The sequence below is a fragment of the Marmota monax genome, unplaced genomic scaffold (assembly GCF_021218885.2).
Source record: "Marmota monax isolate L192 unplaced genomic scaffold, Marmota_monax_Labrador192_F-V1.1 WCK01_AAM20220418_F8-fsc00205, whole genome shotgun sequence".
In the NCBI taxonomy this organism is placed as follows: domain Eukaryota; kingdom Metazoa; phylum Chordata; class Mammalia; order Rodentia; family Sciuridae; genus Marmota; species Marmota monax.
This window is the reverse complement of record NW_026692417.1, coordinates 426,061-452,597: the sequence shown is the minus strand read 5'-3', so window position 1 is coordinate 452,597 and position 26,537 is coordinate 426,061. Positions and strand designations below refer to the sequence as shown.

The 26,537-nt window shown below is 40.2% G+C and overlaps 3 protein-coding genes across 3 annotated transcripts; all 3 read left to right on the top strand.

The window, feature by feature from the left end:
* The first annotated feature begins 2,309 nt into the window (after positions 1–2,309).
* LOC124091679 (keratin-associated protein 9-1-like) lies at positions 2,310–3,476 on the top strand. Its single transcript, XM_046442865.2, has one exon. The coding sequence runs from the start codon at positions 2,354–2,356 to the stop codon at positions 2,972–2,974; it is 621 nt and encodes a 206-aa protein (XP_046298821.1). The 5' UTR covers positions 2,310–2,353; the 3' UTR covers positions 2,975–3,476.
* A 6,864-nt stretch (positions 3,477–10,340) lies between these two features.
* On the top strand, positions 10,341–11,505 carry LOC131424129 (keratin-associated protein 9-1-like). Its single transcript, XM_058578728.1, has one exon. It carries the CDS (start codon positions 10,385–10,387, stop codon positions 11,003–11,005), a length of 621 nt encoding a protein of 206 aa, XP_058434711.1. The 5' UTR covers positions 10,341–10,384; the 3' UTR covers positions 11,006–11,505.
* A 6,851-nt stretch (positions 11,506–18,356) lies between these two features.
* LOC124091678 (keratin-associated protein 9-2-like) lies at positions 18,357–24,592 on the top strand. The gene is made up of 3 exons (XM_058578777.1): positions 18,357–18,743; positions 21,540–21,612; positions 23,625–24,592. Exons 1-3 carry the CDS (start codon positions 18,395–18,397, stop codon positions 24,130–24,132), a joined length of 930 nt encoding a protein of 309 aa, XP_058434760.1. The 5' UTR covers positions 18,357–18,394; the 3' UTR covers positions 24,133–24,592.
* Positions 24,593–26,537: the final 1,945 nt, after the last annotated feature.

The window sequence follows — 26,537 nt, the reverse complement described above, 5'->3', positions numbered from 1 at the left end:
AACAAATTCTAAAAACTATAAAAGACAGCAAATAATAAAGGTGAGAAATAAAATTGATAATTTAAAAAAATTACAAAGATCACTGCACCAAAGAATTAATTCTTTTAAAATGTAAATAAAATTGATACAATCTTAACCAAACTCACCAAAAGAAAGAGAAGACCTAAATCAATAAAATGAGAGATGAAAAGGAGATATTACCACAGATATTTCTGTAATACAGATGTTCATTAGGACCTATTTTGAAAATAATACTTCAATAAGCTGGAAAATATGTAAGATGTTAACATGTTTAGGCACATATGATCTACCCAAATTTAACTAAGGCTATAGAAAACCTAAGAAGGCCAATATTGAGCATTAAGATTAAAGCAGCAATTCAAAGCCTTTCAACAAAGAATAGTCCAGGAACAGATCAATTCTCAACTGAGTTCTACCAGAACTTTAAAGGACAAGGAGGACCACATGTAATGGGGAAATGTTGAGAGCTCTCCTTTCTATGCTGAGATTGTACAAAAGTACCCATCTGCTACACAATTGTACTAGAGGGTCTACCGCTGGGCCAAGGCAAGAAAAATGAAAAATAGAAAGACTATGCTAAAGTGAGCCAAACGAATGTTCTCGTTCATGACATGACTGCCTGACCATTTGCTCCTCCCCTAAAAAATCTACAATGTGGTACTAGAAATCATCAGAGTGTTCGAATATAAGGAACACATAAGAAATTGGAACATTGTCAATACTAATGATGCAGTGAAAATTTAAGCTTTGAATTGGAACATGCAACGTGTGTACATAATAATATATCTAAGGACAAATCCAGTGAAATGTGGAGAAGGCCTCCACAAAGAGGGGAATAAATCTTCCCCCCTGGGAATTCTATAAACAATCCTATACTTAGTTGTGTATCCACCAGAAATGTTTATACATGTGAGCCCAGACTCTGCAAAATCACTTAATAACAGCACAAATTTGAGTAGTCCCAAGCTACAGACAAGCTACATGTTCATCTAGAGGACAACAAACAAGCAAATTGTGTCAAGTTCTTCATTGTAAATATTACACACTGAGAATGAACAATCTGAAGAGAATCATATAATGAGTGTCACACTCCTAATATAGAGACCTACCTACTCTATTCTTTTGATGATCCTAAAATGGAGAAAAGCAAAAGTTGACTGAGATTACAAGTCAACAGAATGATTAACTAGCACCCTTTGGGGATGAGTGAGAGGATGTGGTTTGTAGGCAATGGGATTATTTCTATTTCCTAACCTGGTGATAGCGGCAGGGAATGCATTCATTTTAGAATACATCACCAACCTGGAAACTCATAAATTGTTTCCTCTGGAATAGAATGGGAGATCTAAATATATTTTCAAATGCATTAGTCCTCATAGATAAATCAGGAACCATATCACCTAATCTTAATTCCCTCATGAAATTGATTAGAAGGCAAAAAAGCAGCACAGGAAATGAGAAAAGAGGGGAGAGAAAGAGACAAGAGACATGGATAAAAGGAAAGAGGGAAAGACAGAGGAAAGTCCTGACCTAGGATCACACAGTCCACTGGTGCCCAGATGAGAAACAGATTCACCTGATCATCCTGGTTTTCCTGGGTCTGCAAAGCTCATGTGGAAGAAAGTCCCACAGGCTCATCCTGGGGAGCCCTCAGTACTGGATAAAACAGGACCAATGGCCACCCACACATCCATCCATACCTGTCTCATCCCCATGTGCAGCTTCTGCTTTTACCCTCACTTTCTGGTCCTGTTCTGCTATGGAAGACCACATGCCAACCATCCTCTTCCAAAATGCCTGGAGACACACACGTGGAAGACCTGGTACAGAGCCAGAGGCCTCAACCAGCCCTGAGTCAGGATCCTCTGGATGAACACGTGAGTGGTTCCTCACTGTGAATACAGCAGCATCATGCTCCTCCCACAGCCACTTCCTAATCTGAATATAGACAAAGCAGAAATATTCTAGAACAAGTGCTGACCCTCCCAGGGCAGTAGGAGCCACCACATGACCAAAATGATGCTCAGAGCACCAAGGATGCTAATGAAGTGACTTGTCTTCCTTTCATCTGGAAACAGTTCTTGTGAGTTACACACGCTCTTAAGAAACAGATTAAACACATACACAATACTCATCACATTTGCATAGCAAATTCTTCCTGAAAAACGCAAACTAAGTATGGAAAATAACGTAAAAAACAACAAGGTCAAGAGCTGCTGATTGGTCCAAACGCTGGAGGTCCCCAGGATAAAAGAGCCCAACTGCAAGGAGTCCTCATATTGTGCAAACTCACTCACCTGTGAACAGGATCCCACCCTCCACAGCTCACACCATGGCCCGCTCCTGCTGCTCCTCTTGCTGCAAGCCTACCTGCTGCAGGACCACCTGTTGCAAGACCACCTGCTGGAAACCAGCCTGTGAGAACACCTGCTGCAGCACATCCTGCTGTCCACCCAGCTGTTGTGGTTCTAGCTGCAGTGGTAAAACCAGCAGTGGGTCCAGCTGCTGCAAGCCATGCCGTCCTCCAACTTCCTGTGAAACCACCTCCTGCAAGACCACTTGCTGCAAACCAGCCTGTGTGGTCAGCTGCAGCAGCACACCCTGCTGTAAGCCCAGCTGCTGTGAGCCTTGCTGCTGCCCCAATTATTGCATCATTCCCTGCTGCCAGCCCTGCTGTCCCCCAACTTGCTGTGAAACCACCTGCTGCAAGACCACCTGCTGCAAACCAACCTGTGTGGTCAGCTGCTGCAGCACACCCTGCTGTGAGCCTTGCTGCTGCCCCAGCTGCTGCATCATCCCCTGCTGCCAGCCCTGCTGCCCTCCTTCTTGCTCTAGAACCACCTGCTGCAAGACCACCTGCTCCAAAAAATCTCATGTGATCCGCTGCTGCAGCAAACCCTGCTGCCAGCCCTGCTGCTGTGTGTGCAGCTGCTGCCGTCCTTGCTGCCCATGATCAACTCCCCAAACACCAGTGTCTACAAACTCCTCTCAACCTGTTGCCTTACTTGCACCAATTCTCCTCCTACCTTGGCTTAAAACAATCACAGTGTCATAAGAAATTATGTTCATCATCCCTCATGTAAGACCTTGCGAATCACCTTGATAGAATGCAGACCACCCCCACTCTCATCTTGTTCCTTACACCTTGTGAACTTGGACCATCTTCATAGGTCCTTGTTGGGGACTTATGATCTTGGTTGGAATTCTGGGCCAAAATCTTTATCTCACTATGTAAAGAAAATAGGACACTTCTTTAGAAGAATTACATAGCTGTATAAAACAGTTCCTTCATCTTTATAGTCATGATTTCTTTTGCATATTCTTCCATATTTCTGTATGCTACTTTCTTCTATCATAGTCACCTTCAGTTGCCTGCCTAAGTACTGCCAAAAATTTCATAGATTCTTAATAAAAACTGGACCTTTATTCATTCCATATTGTCTATCTTTTTTATTTGTTATAATTAGTTATACATAACAGTAGAATGCATTTTGACTCATACATAGATGGAGTATAACTTCTCATTCTTCTGACTGCACATGGTGTAGAATCACATCGTTGTGTAATCATATATGTATATAGGATAATAATGTTTGATTCATTCTACCATCCTTCCTATCCCATCCCCCTCCCCTCCCTTCACTCCCCTCTACATAATCCATTCTTCTCTAGCTTCCCCCTTGTTGTGAATTAGCATCCACATATCAGAGCAAACATTTGACCTTTGGTGTTTGGGTATTGGCTTATTTTACTAGCATGATATTCTCCAGCTCTATGTATTTGCCTTCAAATGCCACAATTTCATTCTTCTTTAATAGGTAATATTCCATTGTGTATATATACATTTTTTATTCACTTGGAAAACGTGGAAGAGAACACCACTTTTCCCAGCTAACCCACTCCTCAGTTTCTACCCAAAGGACTTAAAATCAGCATATTACAGTGATACAGCCACACAATGGTTATAGCAGCTCAATTCACAATAGCTAAACTATGCAACCAATCTAGATACCCTTCAACATATTATCTCTTTTTATTTGCCTGTGCTATGAGACCCTGAGGTGAAAAATGAGGGCTAAATAGATTTTTAAGTGCAAATACATTGTCATTGTATCTTACTCTATACCAAAGATCCCTAGAAGTTATTCATCTTCCATAATGGATATGGCATATCTATTTATATGCAAGTCCCACTTTGATCTCCCTGGAAACCACCACTCTGTTCTTTTCTTATCTGAGTTGATTTATTTTACATACTGCATATATAGGTGGAACCCCTGTAGAATTTGTCCTTCATTAATTCATTGGGAGAGAAGCCTATGGCCCATGCACATAGGGGAGAATTTCCCTCTTTTTTAAGCCTGAAGAGCATTCTAGTGTAGGATTTTTCCATATTCTTTTGACCCATTCTTCCATCAATAGATATTTGGGTTGTTTCCAAGCTAGGTTTTTGTTCCAAGTGCTCCCTTGAACATGATAATGCTAATGTATCTAGAAGCTTCTGATCTCATTCTTTCCCCTAAATACCCAGGGGTATGGTTGCTGGATCATACAGAACATCTGTGTCTGTGTGAGAAAGCTATATAACAATTTCTATGGCTCCTGCATCATTAAATATCCCCTCCAGTATAGCAGGGTTTGAATTTCTCCACATCCTTGTAAATGTTTCTCCTCCTCCTCCTCTTCCTCTTCCTCCTTCTCCTCCTTCTTCATCTTCTCCTCCTCCTTTCTCCTCCTTCTTTATGGCCCCACATGCTACCTCTCTTTAACTTTCTCCCCTTTGGATATTCTCTCTTCCTGTGGACTTCATACTCTAATTTCTAAACTCTTAATGAACTGTATTTTTAAGATCCTTTTAATCTGTTTAGTTTATCCCTTTGGGGAATGGGATAAGGTGGATCAGTGGAATCTATATCATCATAGCAGCTCCTTAAGAGTGAATCAAAACAGCAACACAGCCTGAAAAACAGTCTACTAAGCAGAGAAGAGTCAAGGACTCTTTCCCTTCAAACGGGCAATCAGAGCTGTGGGAAAAGGAGCCTGGCCAATAATGGGGTGGTTGGGAAACTGAGACCAATTAAATTCACACCAAATCTGGTGACCCCTGAGTCACTCCTTTCAAACCTTAAAAGGGCTGGAGAAAGGCTGACACAGCCTACTCTCCTCTCCACATGGTCTGAGGCTACCAAAAGGAGCGATGCATCAGAACCAGTAGGGCAAGAAGGGAGTGAAAATCTGCATACGGACTCTCCTAACAAGTTGGATCACTTTGGGTCAGACTTGAGAAAAAAACAAACTGTACAGTGTCTGAAACTTAGAAAGAACCAACTTTATTTAAAAAAAAAAACTCACAAAACAAACAAATGAGTAAATACATAAATAGGCTCTCAGAAGATGGGGGGAGTGGAAATAGGCAATATGTCTTGACTTTTTCACAATCCAGAATCAAAGCACCGAGAGAATACCTGACCAGAAAGCCAAAAATAGTTTAAAAGCAATTTTACTTTTCTTATTACCTAATTTCTCAACTTATGAAAAAAAAAAAAGTTCACTTCCATTTCCAATCAGATCAGTGGACTGCAGAAGAACATGCTCAATAAATTTTTTAAGGTTTATTAGTATATGGCTTGGTTGCAAAGGACTTATAATCATGGGATTGATACCTCCTCTCAATGTGGTGCTAAAGCCTGAACATATTACCACGGTCAAACTGAGTGACAATATTGACAAGATTCTCACCTAACCCAGGGCACATAATATAGTAAAGGGAAAGCAGTTCACCCAAAGCCCTTTATATAAATGTAGAAGCAATAGTAAGTAATACAAGCAGGTGGGTAGAAATACTAACAATACAGGAGAGCATGTTACTTCAAATAGCTCAGAACATGAGAAAAATTGACCCCATTGACACCTCAGTAGAGGAAGATCAGAAAAAGATGATAGTTACAATGTTTAATGAACTAAAAGTACATCTAAGGAATGAACTAAGAGGAAAAATAGGAAGTGGCAGATCATTTCAATAAAGAGACAGAGATAATGAAAGAAAAATAAACATATAGAAACACTGAAAGTGAAAAACTCAATAAATCAAATTGAAAATACAGCCTGACATGGTGGCACACACCTGTCATCCTAGAATTTGGGAGGCTGAGGCAGGAGAATCACAAATTAAAAGCTAGATTCTGCAAATAAGCAAGGCTCTAAGCAGCTTAGCAAAACCCTGTCTTAAAATTTAAAAATTAAAATTAAAAGGGCTGCTAATGTTGCTCACTGATTAAGCACCCCTGGGCTCAATCTCTACTACCAAAAAATGTTTTGTTTTGTTCTGTTTTCAGTAGAAAAGATCATCAGTACATTGGACCACATAGAGGACAGATTTTCAGGTCTCACAGGCAAAGAGTATAATCCTGAACACAAAGTCAACAATGAAGAAAAATAGTTAGAGACCATGACCAAGAACATAAAAGAAATCTGGGACAACATTAAGGGAACAAAACTAAGAATCCTTGGCATAAAATAAGACATTAAGATACAAAGTAAAGGAATGCAAACTCTTTTCAGCATGGAGCTATCAGATAATTTCCCAAACCTTAGGAATAAGGTGAAAATCCAAATAGAAGAGACATTATAACCCCAATAGACAAGATCAAAACATATCCTCATCAAGGAACATTATACTTAAAAATGAATATACAGAATAAGGATAGAATTTTAAAAGCGGTAATAGAAAAAGAGCAGTTTATACTCTGAGATAAGCTTCTTCTAAGCTCACAGCCCAGGCTCCAAAAGTTGAGAGGGCTTAGATTAATATTTACCAGGTTCTGAAGATAATGGTTGCTAAATAAGATTGCTACATTCAGAAAAAGCTATTCTTCAGCATTAAAGATGAAATAAAAACCTTCCATGATAATAAGAAACTAATAGAATTTATAACAGTAAACCAGCACTACAGAACACACATAATGATGCATTATAAGCAGCAATGAAATAAAATATCAGAGCCAGGAAATGGATGAATCTCACTAGGAGAATACTCAGTAAAGGAGAATCAAGATTGAAGCAAATTCATAATAAATTAATATGGCAGTAAATAAAACTAATCTCCCTATTATAACATTGAATGTAAGTAGTCTCAGCTCTCCAATCAGAAGACATAGATTGGTAGAGAAGATTAAAACCCAAGACCCAACTATTTTTTTCTTACAAGACACTCACCTTACAGTCATAGACATCCATAAGCTGAAGGTGAAAATATGAAAAAGATATACCAAGCAAATGGAGAATGAAAGCAAGCAGAAGTAGCTATGCTCATATCTGGCAAAGTAGATTTCAAATTGAAATTAATCTGAAGAGAAAAAGAAGGGCACTTCTTATTGGTTAAGGGAATCATCCAACAAGATATAAGATTTGTAAATATTTATGACCCAAATATCAGTGCACCCCTACTCAAATAGACCCCAATACAATAATAGTGGATGATTTCAACACAATTCTCTTACCAATAGACAGGTCATACAAAATAAACCAAGTTAAGAATCTTCAGAATTTAGGCATACTGTCAATCAAATGGACCTAATGAACAACTCTAGAATATTTCATCCATCAGCAACCACATTGACTTTCTTCTGACCCACACATGGAATCACTTCTAAAATTGAGCATATTTTAGGACAAAAAGTAAATTGAGATAATTTCTTCCATACTGTCAGGTCATACTGAAGTGAAATTAGAAATCAATAGCAAAGTATAAAACATAAACCATTTTAACACATGGTGATTAACTGATGAACTTTTGAAACAGTTATATGTCAAAGAATAAATTCAGAGAGAAATCAAACAGTTCTTAGGAACAAATGAGAACAGTATTAAAACATTTCAAAATTTCTGGGATAGTATGAAGGCAGTTCTAAGGGGAAAGTTTATAGCATTGAGTGCTTACATTTAAAAAAAAAAGAGAGAGAGATCCCAGAATCTAATGTTACATCTCGAGACACTAGAAAAGCACAAATAAACAAATTCTAAAAACTATAAAAGACAGCAAATAATAAAGGTGAGAAATAAAATTGATAATTTAAAAAAATTACAAAGATCACTGCACCAAAGAATTAATTCTTTTAAAATGTAAATAAAATTGATACAATCTTAACCAAACTCACCAAAAGAAAGAGAAGACCTAAATCAATAAAATGAGAGATGAAAAGGAGATATTACCACAGATATTTCTGTAATACAGATGTTCATTAGGACCTATTTTGAAAATAATACTTCAATAAGCTGGAAAATATGTAAGATGTTAACATGTTTAGGCACATATGATCTACCCAAATTTAACTAAGGCTATAGAAAACCTAAGAAGGCCAATATTGAGCATTAAGATTAAAGCAGCAATTCAAAGCCTTTCAACAAAGAATAGTCCAGGAACAGATCAATTCTCAACTGAGTTCTACCAGAACTTTAAAGGACAAGGAGGACCACATGTAATGGGGAAATGTTGAGAGCTCTCCTTTCTATGCTGAGATTGTACAAAAGTACCCATCTGCTACACAATTGTACTAGAGGGTCTACCGCTGGGCCAAGGCAAGAAAAATGAAAAATAGAAAGACTATGCTAAAGTGAGCCAAACGAATGTTCTCGTTCATGACATGACTGCCTGACCATTTGCTCCTCCCCTAAAAAATCTACAATGTGGTACTAGAAATCATCAGAGTGTTCGAATATAAGGAACACATAAGAAATTGGAACATTGTCAATACTAATGATGCAGTGAAAATTTAAGCTTTGAATTGGAACATGCAACGTGTGTACATAATAATATATCTAAGGACAAATCCAGTGAAATGTGGAGAAGGCCTCCACAAAGAGGGGAATAAATCTTCCCCCCTGGGAATTCTATAAACAATCCTATACTTAGTTGTGTATCCACCAGAAATGTTTATACATGTGAGCCCAGACTCTGCAAAATCACTTAATAACAGCACAAATTTGAGTAGTCCCAAGCTACAGACAAGCTACATGTTCATCTAGAGGACAACAAACAAGCAAATTGTGTCAAGTTCTTCATTGTAAATATTACACACTGAGAATGAACAATCTGAAGAGAATCATATAATGAGTGTCACACTCCTAATATAGAGACCTACCTACTCTATTCTTTTGATGATCCTAAAATGGAGAAAAGCAAAAGTTGACTGAGATTACAAGTCAACAGAATGATTAACTAGCACCCTTTGGGGATGAGTGAGAGGATGTGGTTTGTAGGCAATGGGATTATTTCTATTTCCTAACCTGGTGATAGCGGCAGGGAATGCATTCATTTTAGAATACATCACCAACCTGGAAACTCATAAATTGTTTCCTCTGGAATAGAATGGGAGATCTAAATATATTTTCAAATGCATTAGTCCTCATAGATAAATCAGGAACCATATCACCTAATCTTAATTCCCTCATGAAATTGATTAGAAGGCAAAAAAGCAGCACAGGAAATGAGAAAAGAGGGGAGAGAAAGAGACAAGAGACATGGATAAAAGGAAAGAGGGAAAGACAGAGGAAAGTCCTGACCTAGGATCACACAGTCCACTGGTGCCCAGATGAGAAACAGATTCACCTGATCATCCTGGTTTTCCTGGGTCTGCAAAGCTCATGTGGAAGAAAGTCCCACAGGCTCATCCTGGGGAGCCCTCAGTACTGGATAAAACAGGACCAATGGCCACCCACACATCCATCCATACCTGTCTCATCCCCATGTGCAGCTTCTGCTTTTACCCTCACTTTCTGGTCCTGTTCTGCTATGGAAGACCACATGCCAACCATCCTCTTCCAAAATGCCTGGAGACACACACGTGGAAGACCTGGTACAGAGCCAGAGGCCTCAACCAGCCCTGAGTCAGGATCCTCTGGATGAACACGTGAGTGGTTCCTCACTGTGAATACAGCAGCATCATGCTCCTCCCACAGCCACTTCCTAATCTGAATATAGACAAAGCAGAAATATTCTAGAACAAGTGCTGACCCTCCCAGGGCAGTAGGAGCCACCACATGACCAAAATGATGCTCAGAGCACCAAGGATGCTAATGAAGTGACTTGTCTTCCTTTCATCTGGAAACAGTTCTTGTGAGTTACACACGCTCTTAAGAAACAGATTAAACACATACACAATACTCATCACATTTGCATAGCAAATTCTTCCTGAAAAACGCAAACTAAGTATGGAAAATAACGTAAAAAACAACAAGGTCAAGAGCTGCTGATTGGTCCAAACGCTGGAGGTCCCCAGGATAAAAGAGCCCAACTGCAAGGAGTCCTCATATTGTGCAAACTCACTCACCTGTGAACAGGATCCCACCCTCCACAGCTCACACCATGGCCCGCTCCTGCTGCTCCTCTTGCTGCAAGCCTACCTGCTGCAGGACCACCTGTTGCAAGACCACCTGCTGGAAACCAGCCTGTGAGAACACCTGCTGCAGCACATCCTGCTGTCCACCCAGCTGTTGTGGTTCTAGCTGCAGTGGTAAAACCAGCAGTGGGTCCAGCTGCTGCAAGCCATGCCGTCCTCCAACTTCCTGTGAAACCACCTCCTGCAAGACCACTTGCTGCAAACCAGCCTGTGTGGTCAGCTGCAGCAGCACACCCTGCTGTAAGCCCAGCTGCTGTGAGCCTTGCTGCTGCCCCAATTATTGCATCATTCCCTGCTGCCAGCCCTGCTGTCCCCCAACTTGCTGTGAAACCACCTGCTGCAAGACCACCTGCTGCAAACCAACCTGTGTGGTCAGCTGCTGCAGCACACCCTGCTGTGAGCCTTGCTGCTGCCCCAGCTGCTGCATCATCCCCTGCTGCCAGCCCTGCTGCCCTCCTTCTTGCTCTAGAACCACCTGCTGCAAGACCACCTGCTCCAAAAAATCTCATGTGATCCGCTGCTGCAGCAAACCCTGCTGCCAGCCCTGCTGCTGTGTGTGCAGCTGCTGCCGTCCTTGCTGCCCATGATCAACTCCCCAAACACCAGTGTCTACAAACTCCTCTCAACCTGTTGCCTTACTTGCACCAATTCTCCTCCTACCTTGGCTTAAAACAATCACAGTGTCATAAGAAATTATGTTCATCATCCCTCATGTAAGACCTTGCGAATCACCTTGATAGAATGCAGACCACCCCCACTCTCATCTTGTTCCTTACACCTTGTGAACTTGGACCATCTTCATAGGTCCTTGTTGGGGACTTATGATCTTGGTTGGAATTCTGGGCCAAAATCTTTATCTCACTATGTAAAGAAAATAGGACACTTCTTTAGAAGAATTACATAGCTGTATAAAACAGTTCCTTCATCTTTATAGTCATGATTTCTTTTGCATATTCTTCCATATTTCTGTATGCTACTTTCTTCTATCATAGTCACCTTCAGTTGCCTGCCTAAGTACTGCCAAAAATTTCATAGATTCTTAATAAAAACTGGACCTTTATTCATTCCATATTGTCTATCTTTTTTATTTGTTATAATTAGTTATACATAACAGTAGAATGCATTTTGACTCATACATAGATGGAGTATAACTTCTCATTCTTCTGACTGCACATGGTGTAGAATCACATCGTTGTGTAATCATATATGTATATAGGATAATAATGTTTGATTCATTCTACCATCCTTCCTATCCCATCCCCCTCCCCTCCCTTCACTCCCCTCTACATAATCCATTCTTCTCTAGCTTCCCCCTTGTTGTGAATTAGCATCCACATATCAGAGCAAACATTTGACCTTTGGTGTTTGGGTATTGGCTTATTTTACTAGCATGATATTCTCCAGCTCTATGTATTTGCCTTCAAATGCCACAATTTCATTCTTCTTTAATAGGTAATATTCCATTGTGTATATATACATTTTTTATTCACTTGGAAAACGTGGAAGAGAACACCACTTTTCCCAGCTAACCCACTCCTCAGTTTCTACCCAAAGGACTTAAAATCAGCATATTACAGTGATACAGCCACACAATGGTTATAGCAGCTCAATTCACAATAGCTAAACTATGCAACCAATCTAGATACCCTTCAACATATTATCTCTTTTTATTTGCCTGTGCTATGAGACCCTGAGGTGAAAAATGAGGGCTAAATAGATTTTTAAGTGCAAATACATTGTCATTGTATCTTACTCTATACCAAAGATCCCTAGAAGTTATTCATCTTCCATAATGGATATGGCATATCTATTTATATGCAAGTCCCACTTTGATCTCCCTGGAAACCACCACTCTGTTCTTTTCTTATCTGAGTTGATTTATTTTACATACTGCATATATAGGTGGAACCCCTGTAGAATTTGTCCTTCATTAATTCATTGGGAGAGAAGCCTATGGCCCATGCACATAGGGGAGAATTTCCCTCTTTTTTAAGCCTGAAGAGCATTCTAGTGTAGGATTTTTCCATATTCTTTTGACCCATTCTTCCATCAATAGATATTTGGGTTGTTTCCAAGCTAGGTTTTTGTTCCAAGTGCTCCCTTGAACATGATAATGCTAATGTATCTAGAAGCTTCTGATCTCATTCTTTCCCCTAAATACCCAGGGGTATGGTTGCTGGATCATACAGAACATCTGTGTCTGTGTGAGAAAGCTATATAACAATTTCTATGGCTCCTGCATCATTAAATATCCCCTCCAGTATAGCAGGGTTTGAATTTCTCCACATCCTTGTAAATGTTTCTCCTCCTCCTCCTCTTCCTCTTCCTCCTTCTCCTCCTTCTTCATCTTCTCCTCCTCCTTTCTCCTCCTTCTTTATGGCCCCACATGCTACCTCTCTTTAACTTTCTCCCCTTTGGATATTCTCTCTTCCTGTGGACTTCATACTCTAATTTCTAAACTCTTAATGAACTGTATTTTTAAGATCCTTTTAATCTGTTTAGTTTATCCCTTTGGGGAATGGGATAAGGTGGATCAGTGGAATCTATATCATCATAGCAGCTCCTTAAGAGTGAATCAAAACAGCAACACAGCCTGAAAAACAGTCTACTAAGCAGAGAAGAGTCAAGGACTCTTTCCCTTCAAACGGGCAATCAGAGCTGTGGGAAAAGGAGCCTGGCCAATAATGGGGTGGTTGGGAAACTGAGACCAATTAAATTCACACCAAATCTGGTGACCCCTGAGTCACTCCTTTCAAACCTTAAAAGGGCTGGAGAAAGGCTGACACAGCCTACTCTCCTCTCCACATGGTCTGAGGCTACCAAAAGGAGCGATGCATCAGAACCAGTAGGGCAAGAAGGGAGTGAAAATCTGCATACGGACTCTCCTAACAAGTTGGATCACTTTGGGTCAGACTTGAGAAAAAAACAAACTGTACAGTGTCTGAAACTTAGAAAGAACCAACTTTATTTAAAAAAAAAAACTCACAAAACAAACAAATGAGTAAATACATAAATAGGCTCTCAGAAGATGGGGGGAGTGGAAATAGGCAATATGTCTTGACTTTTTCACAATCCAGAATCAAAGCACCGAGAGAATACCTGACCAGAAAGCCAAAAATAGTTTAAAAGCAATTTTACTTTTCTTATTACCTAATTTCTCAACTTATGAAAAAAAAAAAAGTTCACTTCCATTTCCAATCAGATCAGTGGACTGCAGAAGAACATGCTCAATAAATTTTTTAAGGTTTATTAGTATATGGCTTGGTTGCAAAGGACTTATAATCATGGGATTGATACCTCCTCTCAATGTGGTGCTAAAGCCTGAACATATTACCACGGTCAAACTGAGTGACAATATTGACAAGATTCTCACCTAACCCAGGGCACATAATATAGTAAAGGGAAAGCAGTTCACCCAAAGCCCTTTATATAAATGTAGAAGCAATAGTAAGTAATACAAGCAGGTGGGTAGAAATACTAACAATACAGGAGAGCATGTTACTTCAAATAGCTCAGAACATGAGAAAAATTGACCCCATTGACACCTCAGTAGAGGAAGATCAGAAAAAGATGATAGTTACAATGTTTAATGAACTAAAAGTACATCTAAGGAATGAACTAAGAGGAAAAATAGGAAGTGGCAGATCATTTCAATAAAGAGACAGAGATAATGAAAGAAAAATAAACATATAGAAACACTGAAAGTGAAAAACTCAATAAATCAAATTGAAAATACAGCCTGACATGGTGGCACACACCTGTCATCCTAGAATTTGGGAGGCTGAGGCAGGAGAATCACAAATTAAAAGCTAGATTCTGCAAATAAGCAAGGCTCTAAGCAGCTTAGCAAAACCCTGTCTTAAAATTTAAAAATTAAAATTAAAAGGGCTGCTAATGTTGCTCACTGATTAAGCACCCCTGGGCTCAATCTCTACTACCAAAAAATGTTTTGTTTTGTTCTGTTTTCAGTAGAAAAGATCATCAGTACATTGGACCACATAGAGGACAGATTTTCAGGTCTCACAGGCAAAGAGTATAATCCTGAACACAAAGTCAACAATGAAGAAAAATAGTTAGAGACCATGACCAAGAACATAAAAGAAATCTGGGACAACATTAAGGGAACAAAACTAAGAATCCTTGGCATAAAATAAGACATTAAGATACAAAGTAAAGGAATGCAAACTCTTTTCAGCATGGAGCTATCAGATAATTTCCCAAACCTTAGGAATAAGGTGAAAATCCAAATAGAAGAGACATTATAACCCCAATAGACAAGATCAAAACATATCCTCATCAAGGAACATTATACTTAAAAATGAATATACAGAATAAGGATAGAATTTTAAAAGCGGTAATAGAAAAAGAGCAGTTTATACTCTGAGATAAGCTTCTTCTAAGCTCACAGCCCAGGCTCCAAAAGTTGAGAGGGCTTAGATTAATATTTACCAGGTTCTGAAGATAATGGTTGCTAAATAAGATTGCTACATTCAGAAAAAGCTATTCTTCAGCATTAAAGATGAAATAAAAACCTTCCATGATAATAAGAAACTAATAGAATTTATAACAGTAAACCAGCTCTACAGAACACACATAATGATGCATTATAAGCAGCAATGAAATAAAATATCAGAGCCAGGAAATGGATGAATCTCACTAGGAGAATACTCAGTAAAGGAGAATCAAGATTGAAGCAAATTCATAATAAATTAATATGGCAGTAAATAAAACTAATCTCCCTATTATAACATTGAATGTAAGTAGTCTCAGCTCTCCAATCAGAAGACATAGATTGGTAGAGAAGATTAAAACCCAAGACCCAACTATTTTTTTCTTACAAGACACTCACCTTACAGTCATAGACATCCATAAGCTGAAGGTGAAAATATGAAAAAGATATACCAAGCAAATGGAGAATGAAAGCAAGCAGAAGTAGCTATGCTCATATCTGGCAAAGTAGATTTCAAATTGAAATTAATCTGAAGAGAAAAAGAAGGGCACTTCTTATTGGTTAAGGGAATCATCCAACAAGATATAAGATTTGTAAATATTTATGACCCAAATATCAGTGCACCCCTACTCAAATAGACCCCAATACAATAATAGTGGATGATTTCAACACAGTTCTCTTACCAATAGACAGGTCATACAAAATAAACCAAGTTAAGAATCTTCAGAATTTAGGCATACTGTCAATCAAATGGACCTAATGAACAACTCTAGAATATTTCATCCATCAGCAACCACATTGACTTTCTTCTGACCCACACATGGAATCACTTCTAAAATTGAGCATATTTTAGGACAAAAAGTAAATTGAGATAATTTCTTCCATACTGTCAGGTCATACTGAAGTGAAATTAGAAATCAATAGCAAAGTATAAAACATAAACCATTTTAACACATGGTGATTAACTGATGAACTTTTGAAACAGTTATATGTCAAAGAATAAATTCAGAGAGAAATCAAACAGTTCTTAGGAACAAATGAGAACAGTATTAAAACATTTCAAAATTTCTGGGATAGTATGAAGGCAGTTCTAAGGGGAAAGTTTATAGCATTGAGTGCTTACATTTAAAAAAAAAAGAGAGAGAGATCCCAGAATCTAATGTTACATCTCGAGACACTAGAAAAGCACAAATAAACAAATTCTAAAAACTATAAAAGACAGCAAATAATAAAGGTGAGAAATAAAATTGATAATTTAAAAAAATTACAAAGATCACTGCACCAAAGAATTAATTCTTTTAAAATGTAAATAAAATTGATACAATCTTAACCAAACTCACCAAAAGAAAGAGAAGACCTAAATCAATAAAATGAGAGATGAAAAGGAGATATTACCACAGATATTTCTGTAATACAGATGTTCATTAGGACCTATTTTGAAAATAATACTTCAATAAGCTGGAAAATATGTAAGATGTTAACATGTTTAGGCACATATGATCTACCCAAATTTAACTAAGGCTATAGAAAACCTAAGAAGGCCAATATTGAGCATTAAGATTAAAGCAGCAATTCAAAGCCTCTCAACAAAGAATAGTCCAGGAACAGATCAATTCTCAACTGAGTTCTACCAGAACTTTAAAGGACAAGGAGGACCACATGTAATGGGGAAATGTTGAGAGCTCTCCTTTCTATGCTGAGATTGTACAAAAGTACCCATCTGCTACACAATTGTACTAGAGGGTCTACCACTGGGCCAAGGCAAGAAAAATGAAAAATAGAAAGACTATGCTAAAGTGAGCCAAACGAATGTTCTCGTTCATGACATGACTGCCTGACCATTTGCTCCTCCCCTAAAAAATCTACAATGTGGTACTAGAAATCATCAGAGTGTTCGAATATAAGGAACACATAAGAAATTGGAACATTGTCAATACTAATGATGCAGTGAAAATTTAAGCTTTGAATTGGAACATGCAACGTGTGTACATAATAATATATCTAAGGACAAATCCAGTGAAATGTGGAGAAGGCCTCCACAAAGAGGGGAATAAATCTTCCCCCCTGGGAATTCTATAAACAATCCTATACTTAGTTGTGTATCCACCAGAAATGTTTATACATGTGAGCCCAGACTCTGCAAAATCACTTAATAACAGCACAAATTTGAGTAGTCCCAAGCTACAGACAAGCTACATGTTCATCTAGAGGACAACAAACAAGCAAATTGTGTCAAGTTCTTCATTGTAAATATTACACACTGAGAATGAACAATCTGAAGAGAATCATATAATGAGTGTCACACTCCTAATATAGAGACCTACCTACTCTATTCTTTTGATGATCCTAAAATGGAGAAAAGCAAAAGTTGACTGAGATTACAAGTCAACAGAATGATTAACTAGCACCCTTTGGGGATGAGTGAGAGGATGTGGTTTGTAGGCAATGGGATTATTTCTATTTCCTAACCTGGTGATAGCGGCAGGGAATGCATTCATTTTAGAATACATCACCAACCTGGAAACTCATAAATTGTTTCCTCTGGAATAGAATGGGAGATCTAAATATATTTTCAAATGCATTAGTCCTCATAGATAAATCAGGAACCATATCACCTAATCTTAATTCCCTCATGAAATTGATTAGAAGGCAAAAAAGCAGCACAGGAAATGAGAAAAGAGGGGAGAGAAAGAGACAAGAGACATGGATAAAAGGAAAGAGGGAAAGACAGAGGAAAGTCCTGACCTAGGATCACACAGTCCACTGGTGCCCAGATGAGAAACAGATTCACCTGATCATCCTGGTTTTCCTGGGTCTGCAAAGCTCATGTGGAAGAAAGTCCCACAGGCTCATCCTGGGGAGCCCTCAGTACTGGATAAAACAGGACCAATGGCCACCCACACATCCATCCATACCTGTCTCATCCCATGTGAAGCTTCTGTTTCTACCCTCACTTTCTGGTCCTGTTCTGCTATGGAAGACCACATGCCAACCATCCTCTTCCACATGTGGAAGACCTGGTAGAGAGACAGAGGCCTCAACCAGCCTTGGGGCAGGATCCTCTGGATGAACACATGTGTGCTTCCTCACTCTGAATATAGCAGCATCACGCTCCTCCCATAGACACTTCCTAATCTGAATACAGACAAAGCAAAAATATTCTAGAACAAGAGCTGACCCCCCAGGGCAGCAGGAGCCACCACATGACCAAATTGATGCTCAAAGCACCAAGGATGCTAATGAAGTGACTGCCTTCCTTTCATCTGGAAACAGTTCTTGTGAGTTACAAGCTCTTAAGAAACAGATTAAACACGTTTACAATACTCATCACATTTGCATAGCAAATTTTTGTAGACAAACACAAGCCAAATACGGAAAATAACAATAACAACAAGAAGGAAATGGGCTGCTGATTGGTTCAAAATTTGGAGGCTCCTGGGATAAAAGAGCCGGATTTTCAAGTAGTCCTCATATTGTGCAAACTCACTCACCTGTGAACAGGATCCCACCCTCCACAGCTCAAACCATGGCCTGCTCCTCTTGCTGCAAGCCTACCTGCTGCAGGACCACCTGCTGCAAGACCACCTGCTGCCAGCCTTGCTGTCCCCCAACTTGCTGTGAAACTACCTGCTGCAAGACCACCTGCTGCAAACCAACCTGTGTGGTCAGCTGCTGCAGCACACCCTGCTGTAAACCTAGGTGCTGTGAGCCTTGCTGCTGCTCCAGTTGCTGCATCTTTCCCTGCTGCCCTCCTACTTGCTCTCAAACCATTTGTTGCAGGACCACCTGCTCCAAAAAATCCCATGTGACCCGCTGCTGCAGCACACCCTGCTGCCAGCCCTTCTGCTGTATGTGCAGCTTCTGTCAGCCTTGCTGCCCATGATCAACTCCACAAAGTTTGCCTGCATAAACTCTTCCTAACCTGCAGGAAGTTTCTTTTAACCTTCACTGAAAACTATCATACTGGCACCAGAAATTCTATTCACTGGCTCCAACATAAGACCCTGTGAATGACCTTGAGAGAATGCAGACTCTTTAATCTCTTCCTCTCCTTCCTTATGCTTTGTGCATCTTGACCCTGCTTCAGGATCCTTGATGGGGAAGTGTGATCTTGGTTAAAATTATAAAGCCAAGAACTTTACCTCTCCATCTAAGAAACACAAGAACTTTACCTCTCCATCTAAGAAACACAGGAATACACATATTCAGAATTCCATAGCTGTGTGCCACTGTCCCTTTACTTTACAGTTATCATTTATTTGGTATTCTTCTCCAGATTCCTGTATTCTATGTTCTCCTGTCATTGTCACCTTTAGATTCCTCCCTGGGTACAACCATCCTTCAGAAATTCTTAATAAATACTAAATATTCATTCCATTATGTCTGTCTTTATTTTCCTACACTAAGAACCCCTGATGTGAGAATCACATGCTTAATAGATTTTTAACTGAAAGATAAGTTGTCACTATATACAATCTGTACCACAAATCCCTGGAAGTTGCTCATCTTGCATAATTGAAATGGCATACCTATTGACAGGCATCTCCCTACTTCCACCAACTCCAGCCTCTGGAATCCACCACTCCATTTTTTTCTTATCTAAGTTGACCTATTTTACATACCTCATATAGGTAGAGTCATGTTGTTTGTCCTTCTATATTTGGTCTAGTTCATTGAAGGGAGAGAAAGCTAAAGTTCATCCACATTAGTACATGAGGAACGATTACCTTCTTTTTTAAGCCTGAATATTATTCCAGTGTGTGTTTCTGCTATATTTTCTTCATCCATTCCTTCACCAAAAGATGTTAGGATTTCTTCCACACCCACCTTACAGTTGTTCACAATACTGCCTTGAACATGAGAGTGCTGATATCATTTCAAGTTGATCATCCCATTTATCATCCCCTAAGTACCTGGAGGCAGGATTGCTAGATTGAATGGTATTTCTATGGCTGATTCTTTCAAGAAACTCTGCACTAATTTCCATGGCTTCTGCATCATGAGAAATTCTCTCCCCTGTTGCAGGTTTCTAATTTCTCTCCAACCTTGTCAAAACCCTTACTGCATTCGGTACTTTGTAGAATATCCAGAAACAATATTCCAATACTACAATGATTGCAATGTTAGGATGATATGCCTCTGTTTACTGACATCTTATGCAATTGGGATAAAACACTTTGTCTTGCCTAATGGACTACAAAATCAAAGAATAATGTACCTGCCCTGTGCTATGTTCAATTAGACACTGCCAATGTTTCCATCTCTCCTTTCTGTCACGGTCATGCCTCCAAACCCATGGTGGACCACCCCACTGTCTTTAAAAAGAAATATTTATTTTCACAAAATCCTCAACCAAGCTAGGGAAATGCTACTAATCTTTAAGCCAATCTTTCTCTTTGCCCTCAATGAATGGACTCTGCTCTTGCTAATGTCACTTTGAAGTTCCACATTCCAAGAGTGATCTCCTCTCCCTTGGTGGCATGTCCTGTGGCATCTGAGTGGTCACCTCAAAATGTGATGTCCCCAATTTCTTTGTGCAAACTTCCCCTTGACATAACATTTAGAGTCCTTTAGGATATGACATGCCTTACAAGTCCAGCTACATTTTCAGATTCATTAGTGTTATCTGCTTCAATACTTTGAGCCTCCAAATTCACAACTGAGATATAAGCCCAGTGAAAAGTCTGTGTTCACATGAGACAAACTGGTATCACCAGCTTCCTGATTATGTTTCCCAGTGACAACCTCCCCTGCTTCTCTTCAGTGGGTTGAGCCAATACTCGCTTAATCTGCAAGTAAATTACTCTTTCAATCATTTGAGTTGAGGGCTTACAACACTTCCTCATTCGTATTCTGCAGAATGACACAATCTTGGTCTAGAAATGGCAATTATCATTTTTAATAAATGAGTTGAACTTTGTTCAGGTGATACGAAACTAGCAGTTTGTATTCAAGAGACTCCTGAGAATTCCTCCCCATGGTGTGTGCTTCAGAAAAGAAGGCTTGGAGTTTCCTAGTGCACCAAATGAAAACAACACTGTAGATCTCTTTGCCCAGGCATTGTCAGAGCACTGACATAGTGCAATCTACTGGCAGGAGAGAGCTTTCAGAAGTGCGGGACATGGAGTTGCATTGAGGCCAAATTATGTCAAGAGAGTAGCAATCTCAGCTCCTTTGAAACTCACTTCATGAGAGAAGGTGGAGGAAACACAGTGAAAACGGAAGAATAAATTTGTAGAATGCCAATCAGAATAGATCCTGCTGAGAATAGAACTGAGTGAAATCCAGTGTCTCATATGCATGTGATCATGACCACATTAAATTGTTTTCATAAACTCAAGGTTGTTCTAACATTGGAACGTTCTCCAGACTTTTCATCACATTGATCAGAGCATTGCTGATCAAGGCTGCTACAGAGCTCTAAGTGGGGAGGTCCCGTGGCTGGGGCTTAGCTCTAATTAAGCTTTAGAGAATTTTTTGGAGACATCTGTTCTGGAGAGATTAGATCAACACACCCCTAGAACTGGGCAGATGCTGGGAACCTGGATATCAGGAGCCCCTGATAACAATATTCACAGAGCAGGGGAGCCAACCATCCCCAATTCTCACGCATTCCGCTGCCCAAGCCTTCCCAGACTGAATTCCTGAAAGTGATCACTCCTACCTTTCAGCTTCAGCTGCTCACATGAGCCACCAGACTCCAGGGAAAGAGGTGGTAGGTGCTTGGCTGGACTGTACCACAAGGTTTGCAATGGTCTTCCGAGCTACTGCACAAGCAAGCTGCAGCGTGGCCTCCTCAAGATGACTCCTTCCTCAGCTCTCCATTTACTAGTTATGAAACACAGAGCACCTTCCAAACACAGTTGGCTGTGCAGCCTCTGGATCAGCTAACATCATGTTGCTTTTCTGTGCCAAATTTGCCTGCTATGTTGCTTGCTCTTGCTCTCTCTCTTCTCTTCTCTTCTCCTCTCTCTCTGTCCTCTCTCTCTCTCTCTCTCTCTCTCTCTCTCTCTCTCTCTCTCTCTCTCCCCCCACACACACACACACACACTTTATCTGCAGTAAACCAGTGCTGTTACCACAACCAGCTACACACTTCCTAGTTCATTGTTCAATGCATCTGAATTTCTGAGTCTGACTGTTCAGTGGTGAATTACAAAGAATTCCTTCATCCACCCAACTGGCTAATAAGAAGTACGTTCTCTGCTTGAATCTTGACCCAGCAAGCAACTGGAAAGGTAGCCTAGCTCTAATCCACCAGCGTGAATCTCCCCAAAATAAAATGGTGAAGAAAAAAAATTGAGAGAACATGGATAATTCAGCCACAAAGAAAAGAATAAATCTTTCAATATGAGAATTGTATGAACAATTCTATGCCCAGGATTGCATCCACCAGAAATATCATTTGCATGACCACAGGCTCTGTGCAAAAACATTTATATGAGCCACACACCAATAAAGAAAATTTTTAAAAGAAAGCCACATGCTCATCTAGAGGACAACCAACAAATAAATTGTGTCAATTTCACTCAGTGGAAATTTTACGGCACTGAGAATGAACAGACCGTAGATAACTATACTGATGAATCTCACACTCATAAGGAGATCCAATACTTCTACCATCCTGAAGAACCTAAGAGTTGAAGAAAGCCAAAACTGCTCCAAAAGGTGACAAGTCAAGAGAGGAATCTGCCCTCTTAGGGGATGAGTGAGAGGATATGATTTGTAGGGAACAAAGTTCATGTCCGTTTCCTAACCCACTAATAGTGACATGCATGCATTCACATTAGGATATTATATCAAGTGGGAAAGTAATAACATGCATTATTTTGGATGGAATGGTAGAAGTAAAAACGTTTTAAATACAAGATTCCTCACAGACAAAATTAGGTACCATCTCACCTGAGATAATTTCCTCGTGGAATAGAAAGAAGGCAAGAAAACAATAGATAGATGAGAAGGGAGGAGAAAGAAACAGAGAGGCAGAGACAGGAAAAACAGAAAGATCCCTGACCCAAGAATCACCGACTCTGCTGGCATGCTGGTGGGGACAACAGTGACCTGCTCATCCTGACTGGCATAGTCTGCAAGGCTAGTGTGGCAGAGTGTCCCAGAGGCTCATCCTGGTGAGCCCTCAGGACTGGATAACAGGACAGATGGTCATCCACACACCCATCATACCTGGCTCTTCACCATGTACTGCTGCTGCATCTGCTCTCACATTCCGGTTCTGCTCTGCTATGGAAAACCACGTGTCCAACATCCTCTTAAGGTGTACCTTGGATACACCTGGGACACACAGGTGGGAGAGCTGGGACAGAGACAGATGCCTCTAGGAGTCTTTGGTCAGGATGCTCTGGATAAACACGTGTTCTGTTCATCTCTGTGAATACAGAAGCTCCTCCCATAGACACTCCCTAATCTGAATACAGCCCCAAAACACAAATCTCCAGAGGAACAACTTCCCTGACCCTCCCAGGGCAGCAGGAGCCACCACATGACCCAAATGATGCTCAGAGCACCAAAGATGCTAATGAGGTGACTGTCTTCCTTTCATCTGGAAACAGTTCCTGTGAGTTAGGCCCTCTTAAGAAACAGATTAAACACTTTCACAACACTCATTACATTTACAGTATAACTTCCTTAACAAACATAAACTGAATATGGAAAATAACATAAACAACAACAAGGTGAAGGACTGCTGATTGGCCCAAACTTTGGAGGCCCCTAGGATAAAAGAGCCCAATGGCAAGGAGTCACCATATTGTGCAAACCCACTCACCTGTGAACAGGATCCCACCCTCCACACCTCACACCATGGCCGGCTCCTGCTTTTTCCCTTGCTGCCAGCCTACCTGCTGCAGGACCACCTGCTGCAAGACCACCTGCTGGAAACCAGCCTGTGTCACCAGCTGCTGCAGCACACCCTGCTGTCCACCCAGCTGCTGTGCACCCAGCTGCTGTATTAAAACCACCTGTGACAGCTGCTGTCCCCCAGCTTGCTGTGAAACCACCTGCTGCAAAACCACCTGCTGCAAACCAGCCTTTGTGGTCAGCTGCTGCAGCACACCCTGCTGTGAGCCTTGCTGCTGCCCCAGCTGCTGCATCATTCCCTGCTGCCAGCCCTGCTGTCCCCCAACTTGCTGTGAAACCATCTGCTGCAGGACTACCTGCTGCAAACCAACCTGTGGCCCCAGCTGCTGCAGCATCTGCTGCCAGCCCTGCTGCTGTGTGGACACCTGCTGCCAGCCTTGCTGCCCGTGATCAACCCCCTAAGGACCAAGGTTTACACAGACTCCTGTTAGCTGCCTTTCCTTTCCTGCAAGAACTCTCTTCTTACCTGGCTGAAGATCATCAAGCTGTCACCAGAAATTCACAGTCACCCCTGTAACAGCATGTGAATCACCTCAAGGGAGTGCAGACCACTCCACTCCTGTCCTCTTCTTCCTTAGGCCATGTGCATCTTGTGCCTGCTTAATATATCTTTGATGGCAAGGTGTTGTCATGGCTGAAAAATCTGAGACCAAGATTTTTACCTCTCATCTAAAGAAAACAAGAACACATTTTTCCAGAAGAATTTCATAGGTATATGCAACTGCTCCTTCATCGTTACAGTTATGGTTTCTTTTTGTCTTGTTCTCTATATTCCTGAATGCTGCTTTCTCCTGTCAACATCAACTTCAATGGCCTGGGTACAGACAACCTTTATAAATTATTAATAAAATTTTGGAACTTTATTCATTCATATTGTCTGTCTTTATTCTCCTATGCTGAGAATGTCTGACATGAGAATCCTATGTTTCATACGTTTTAGGTGCAAAACATGTTGTTATTTCATCACACTCTCTACTGAAGCTTCATAGAAGTTCTTTTTCTTGAGTAACTGACATAGCCTACAAACAGCTGAGTAGTGACACGTGCCCATGATCCAGCGACTTGGGAGGTTGAGACAGGAAGTCCATGCCCAACCTCCACAACTTAATGAGATCTTAAGCTTCGTAGCAAGATCCTGTCTCAAAATGAAAATAAAAATGACTGAGGATGTGGCTCAGTGGTAAGACATCCCTGGATTTGATCCTCAGAACCAAAAAATAAATCTGAATGTCACACCTATTGCTTTTCTGCTCCCTGCCTCAACTTACCTTCACCCTCTGAAACCACAACTCCATTCTTTCTTTATGTGAGTTTCACTCTTTTACATGCCTCATAAAGGTGGAATATTTTAGTGTATAGCCTTCTGTGACCAGCTTAGTTCATTTAGGAGAGAATCTTAGGTTTCAATCACGTTAGTACAAGGGGGAGGATTTTCTTCTTCTCTAAGGCTGAGCACTATTCCATTGTAGGTGTCTGGCAAAAGCTCTTGAGCCATTCATCCATCAGCTGACAGGTGTGCTGGCTTCCACAATGTGGCTATTATTCATAGTACTGCCATGAACGTGAGAGTACTGACGCCTCCCTAAGTTTCTGGTTTCATTCTTTCAAACAAGCACCTGGAGGTAGGGTTGCTGGGTCATACGGCATTTCTGTGTTTGATTTTATGAGAAAATGCCATACTAATTTCAATGGTCCCTGCACCATTTGACATTCCCTCCAATATAACAGGCTTTCAATTTCTTCACATCCTTGTAAAAACCCTGACTCCATTGGGTACTTTCTAGCATAGACAGACACAATATTCTGATGCACAACAATTGCAATTTTAGGATGACATGCATTGTTTACCAACATCTCATGCAGGACAAAATTCTTCGTCTTGCCTATGAAACTACAAGATTAGGGTGCAATGTCTTTCCCCTGTCCCATGAGATGCTGGACACTGCCATCTTTTCCATTTCTTCCAATCCAATGCCCCCAAGCCTCCAAACCTCCTTAGTGGACCACTCCAATGCTTTCCAAAATATATATATATTTATTCTCACAAAATCCCCAACCAGGCTAGAGTAAATGCTTCTAATCTGGAAGCTACTTTTTTCTGTTTGAGGTGCCTTTGCAATAAATGTGCTCCTACTAGTGTCACTTTGAAATTATACTTTCCCATCTTTCTTATTTTCCTGTCTTGTGGCACCTGAGTGTTCAGCTCAAATGGGATGCTTCTGATTTGTTCATGCGAACTTTCCTTGAGTTCCTCTTTGATGTAATGTTTGCAGACTATTAAGATATTAACATGTCATACAAGTCCAAATATATTTTTGACACATCGGGCTTCTGATTCAATACTTTTGAGCCTCTAAATCTTCCAGGCAGAGTTATAATCCTGCTGAAAGTTCTGTGTTCCAGAAGTCACAGGAACTCTCCTGTTTTATGTGTCATTTGATTGGGTGAAAATCTGATACCACCTGCTTCTTGATCATGTTTCCCAATGAAACTTTTCTCCCAGCATCAAAGTGGGTTGAGGTAATGCTTACTTAACCTGCAGGTAAGCTCCTCTTTTTATCATTTGAGTTAAGGGCTAAAGGCCCTACTTCACTCATGTTCTCCAGGATAATACCATGTGGTGTAAAAGCAACCAGTATCAATTTTTAGTATATTGCTCTGGACTTTATTCACATGGGTCCAGTTCCATAATGAAACTCAGCAATTTGTCTGCAATGGTATCATTAGAATTCTTGTCATGCATATTAGTACAAGGGGGAGGATTTCCTTCTCTTTTATATATGACTAGTATTCCA

What these genes read in the sequence shown, in the direction of transcription:
- LOC124091679 (XM_046442865.2), top strand. Translation starts at nt 2,354, where the DNA reads ATGGCCCGCTCCTGCTGCTCCTCTTGCTGCAAGCCTACCTGCTGCAGG.
- LOC131424129 (XM_058578728.1), top strand. Translation starts at nt 10,385, where the DNA reads ATGGCCCGCTCCTGCTGCTCCTCTTGCTGCAAGCCTACCTGCTGCAGG.
- LOC124091678 (XM_058578777.1), top strand. Translation starts at nt 18,395, where the DNA reads ATGGCCTGCTCCTCTTGCTGCAAGCCTACCTGCTGCAGGACCACCTGC. An exon ending in CAGCTTCTGTCAGCCTTGCT is followed by an intron (nt 18,744 to 21,539) that starts GCCCATGATCAA and finishes CCTACCTTTCAG; the next exon opens with CTTCAGCTGCTCACATGAGC. An exon ending in TGGCTGGACTGTACCACAAG is followed by an intron (nt 21,613 to 23,624) that starts GTTTGCAATGGT and finishes AATGGCAAGGAG; the next exon opens with TCACCATATTGTGCAAACCC.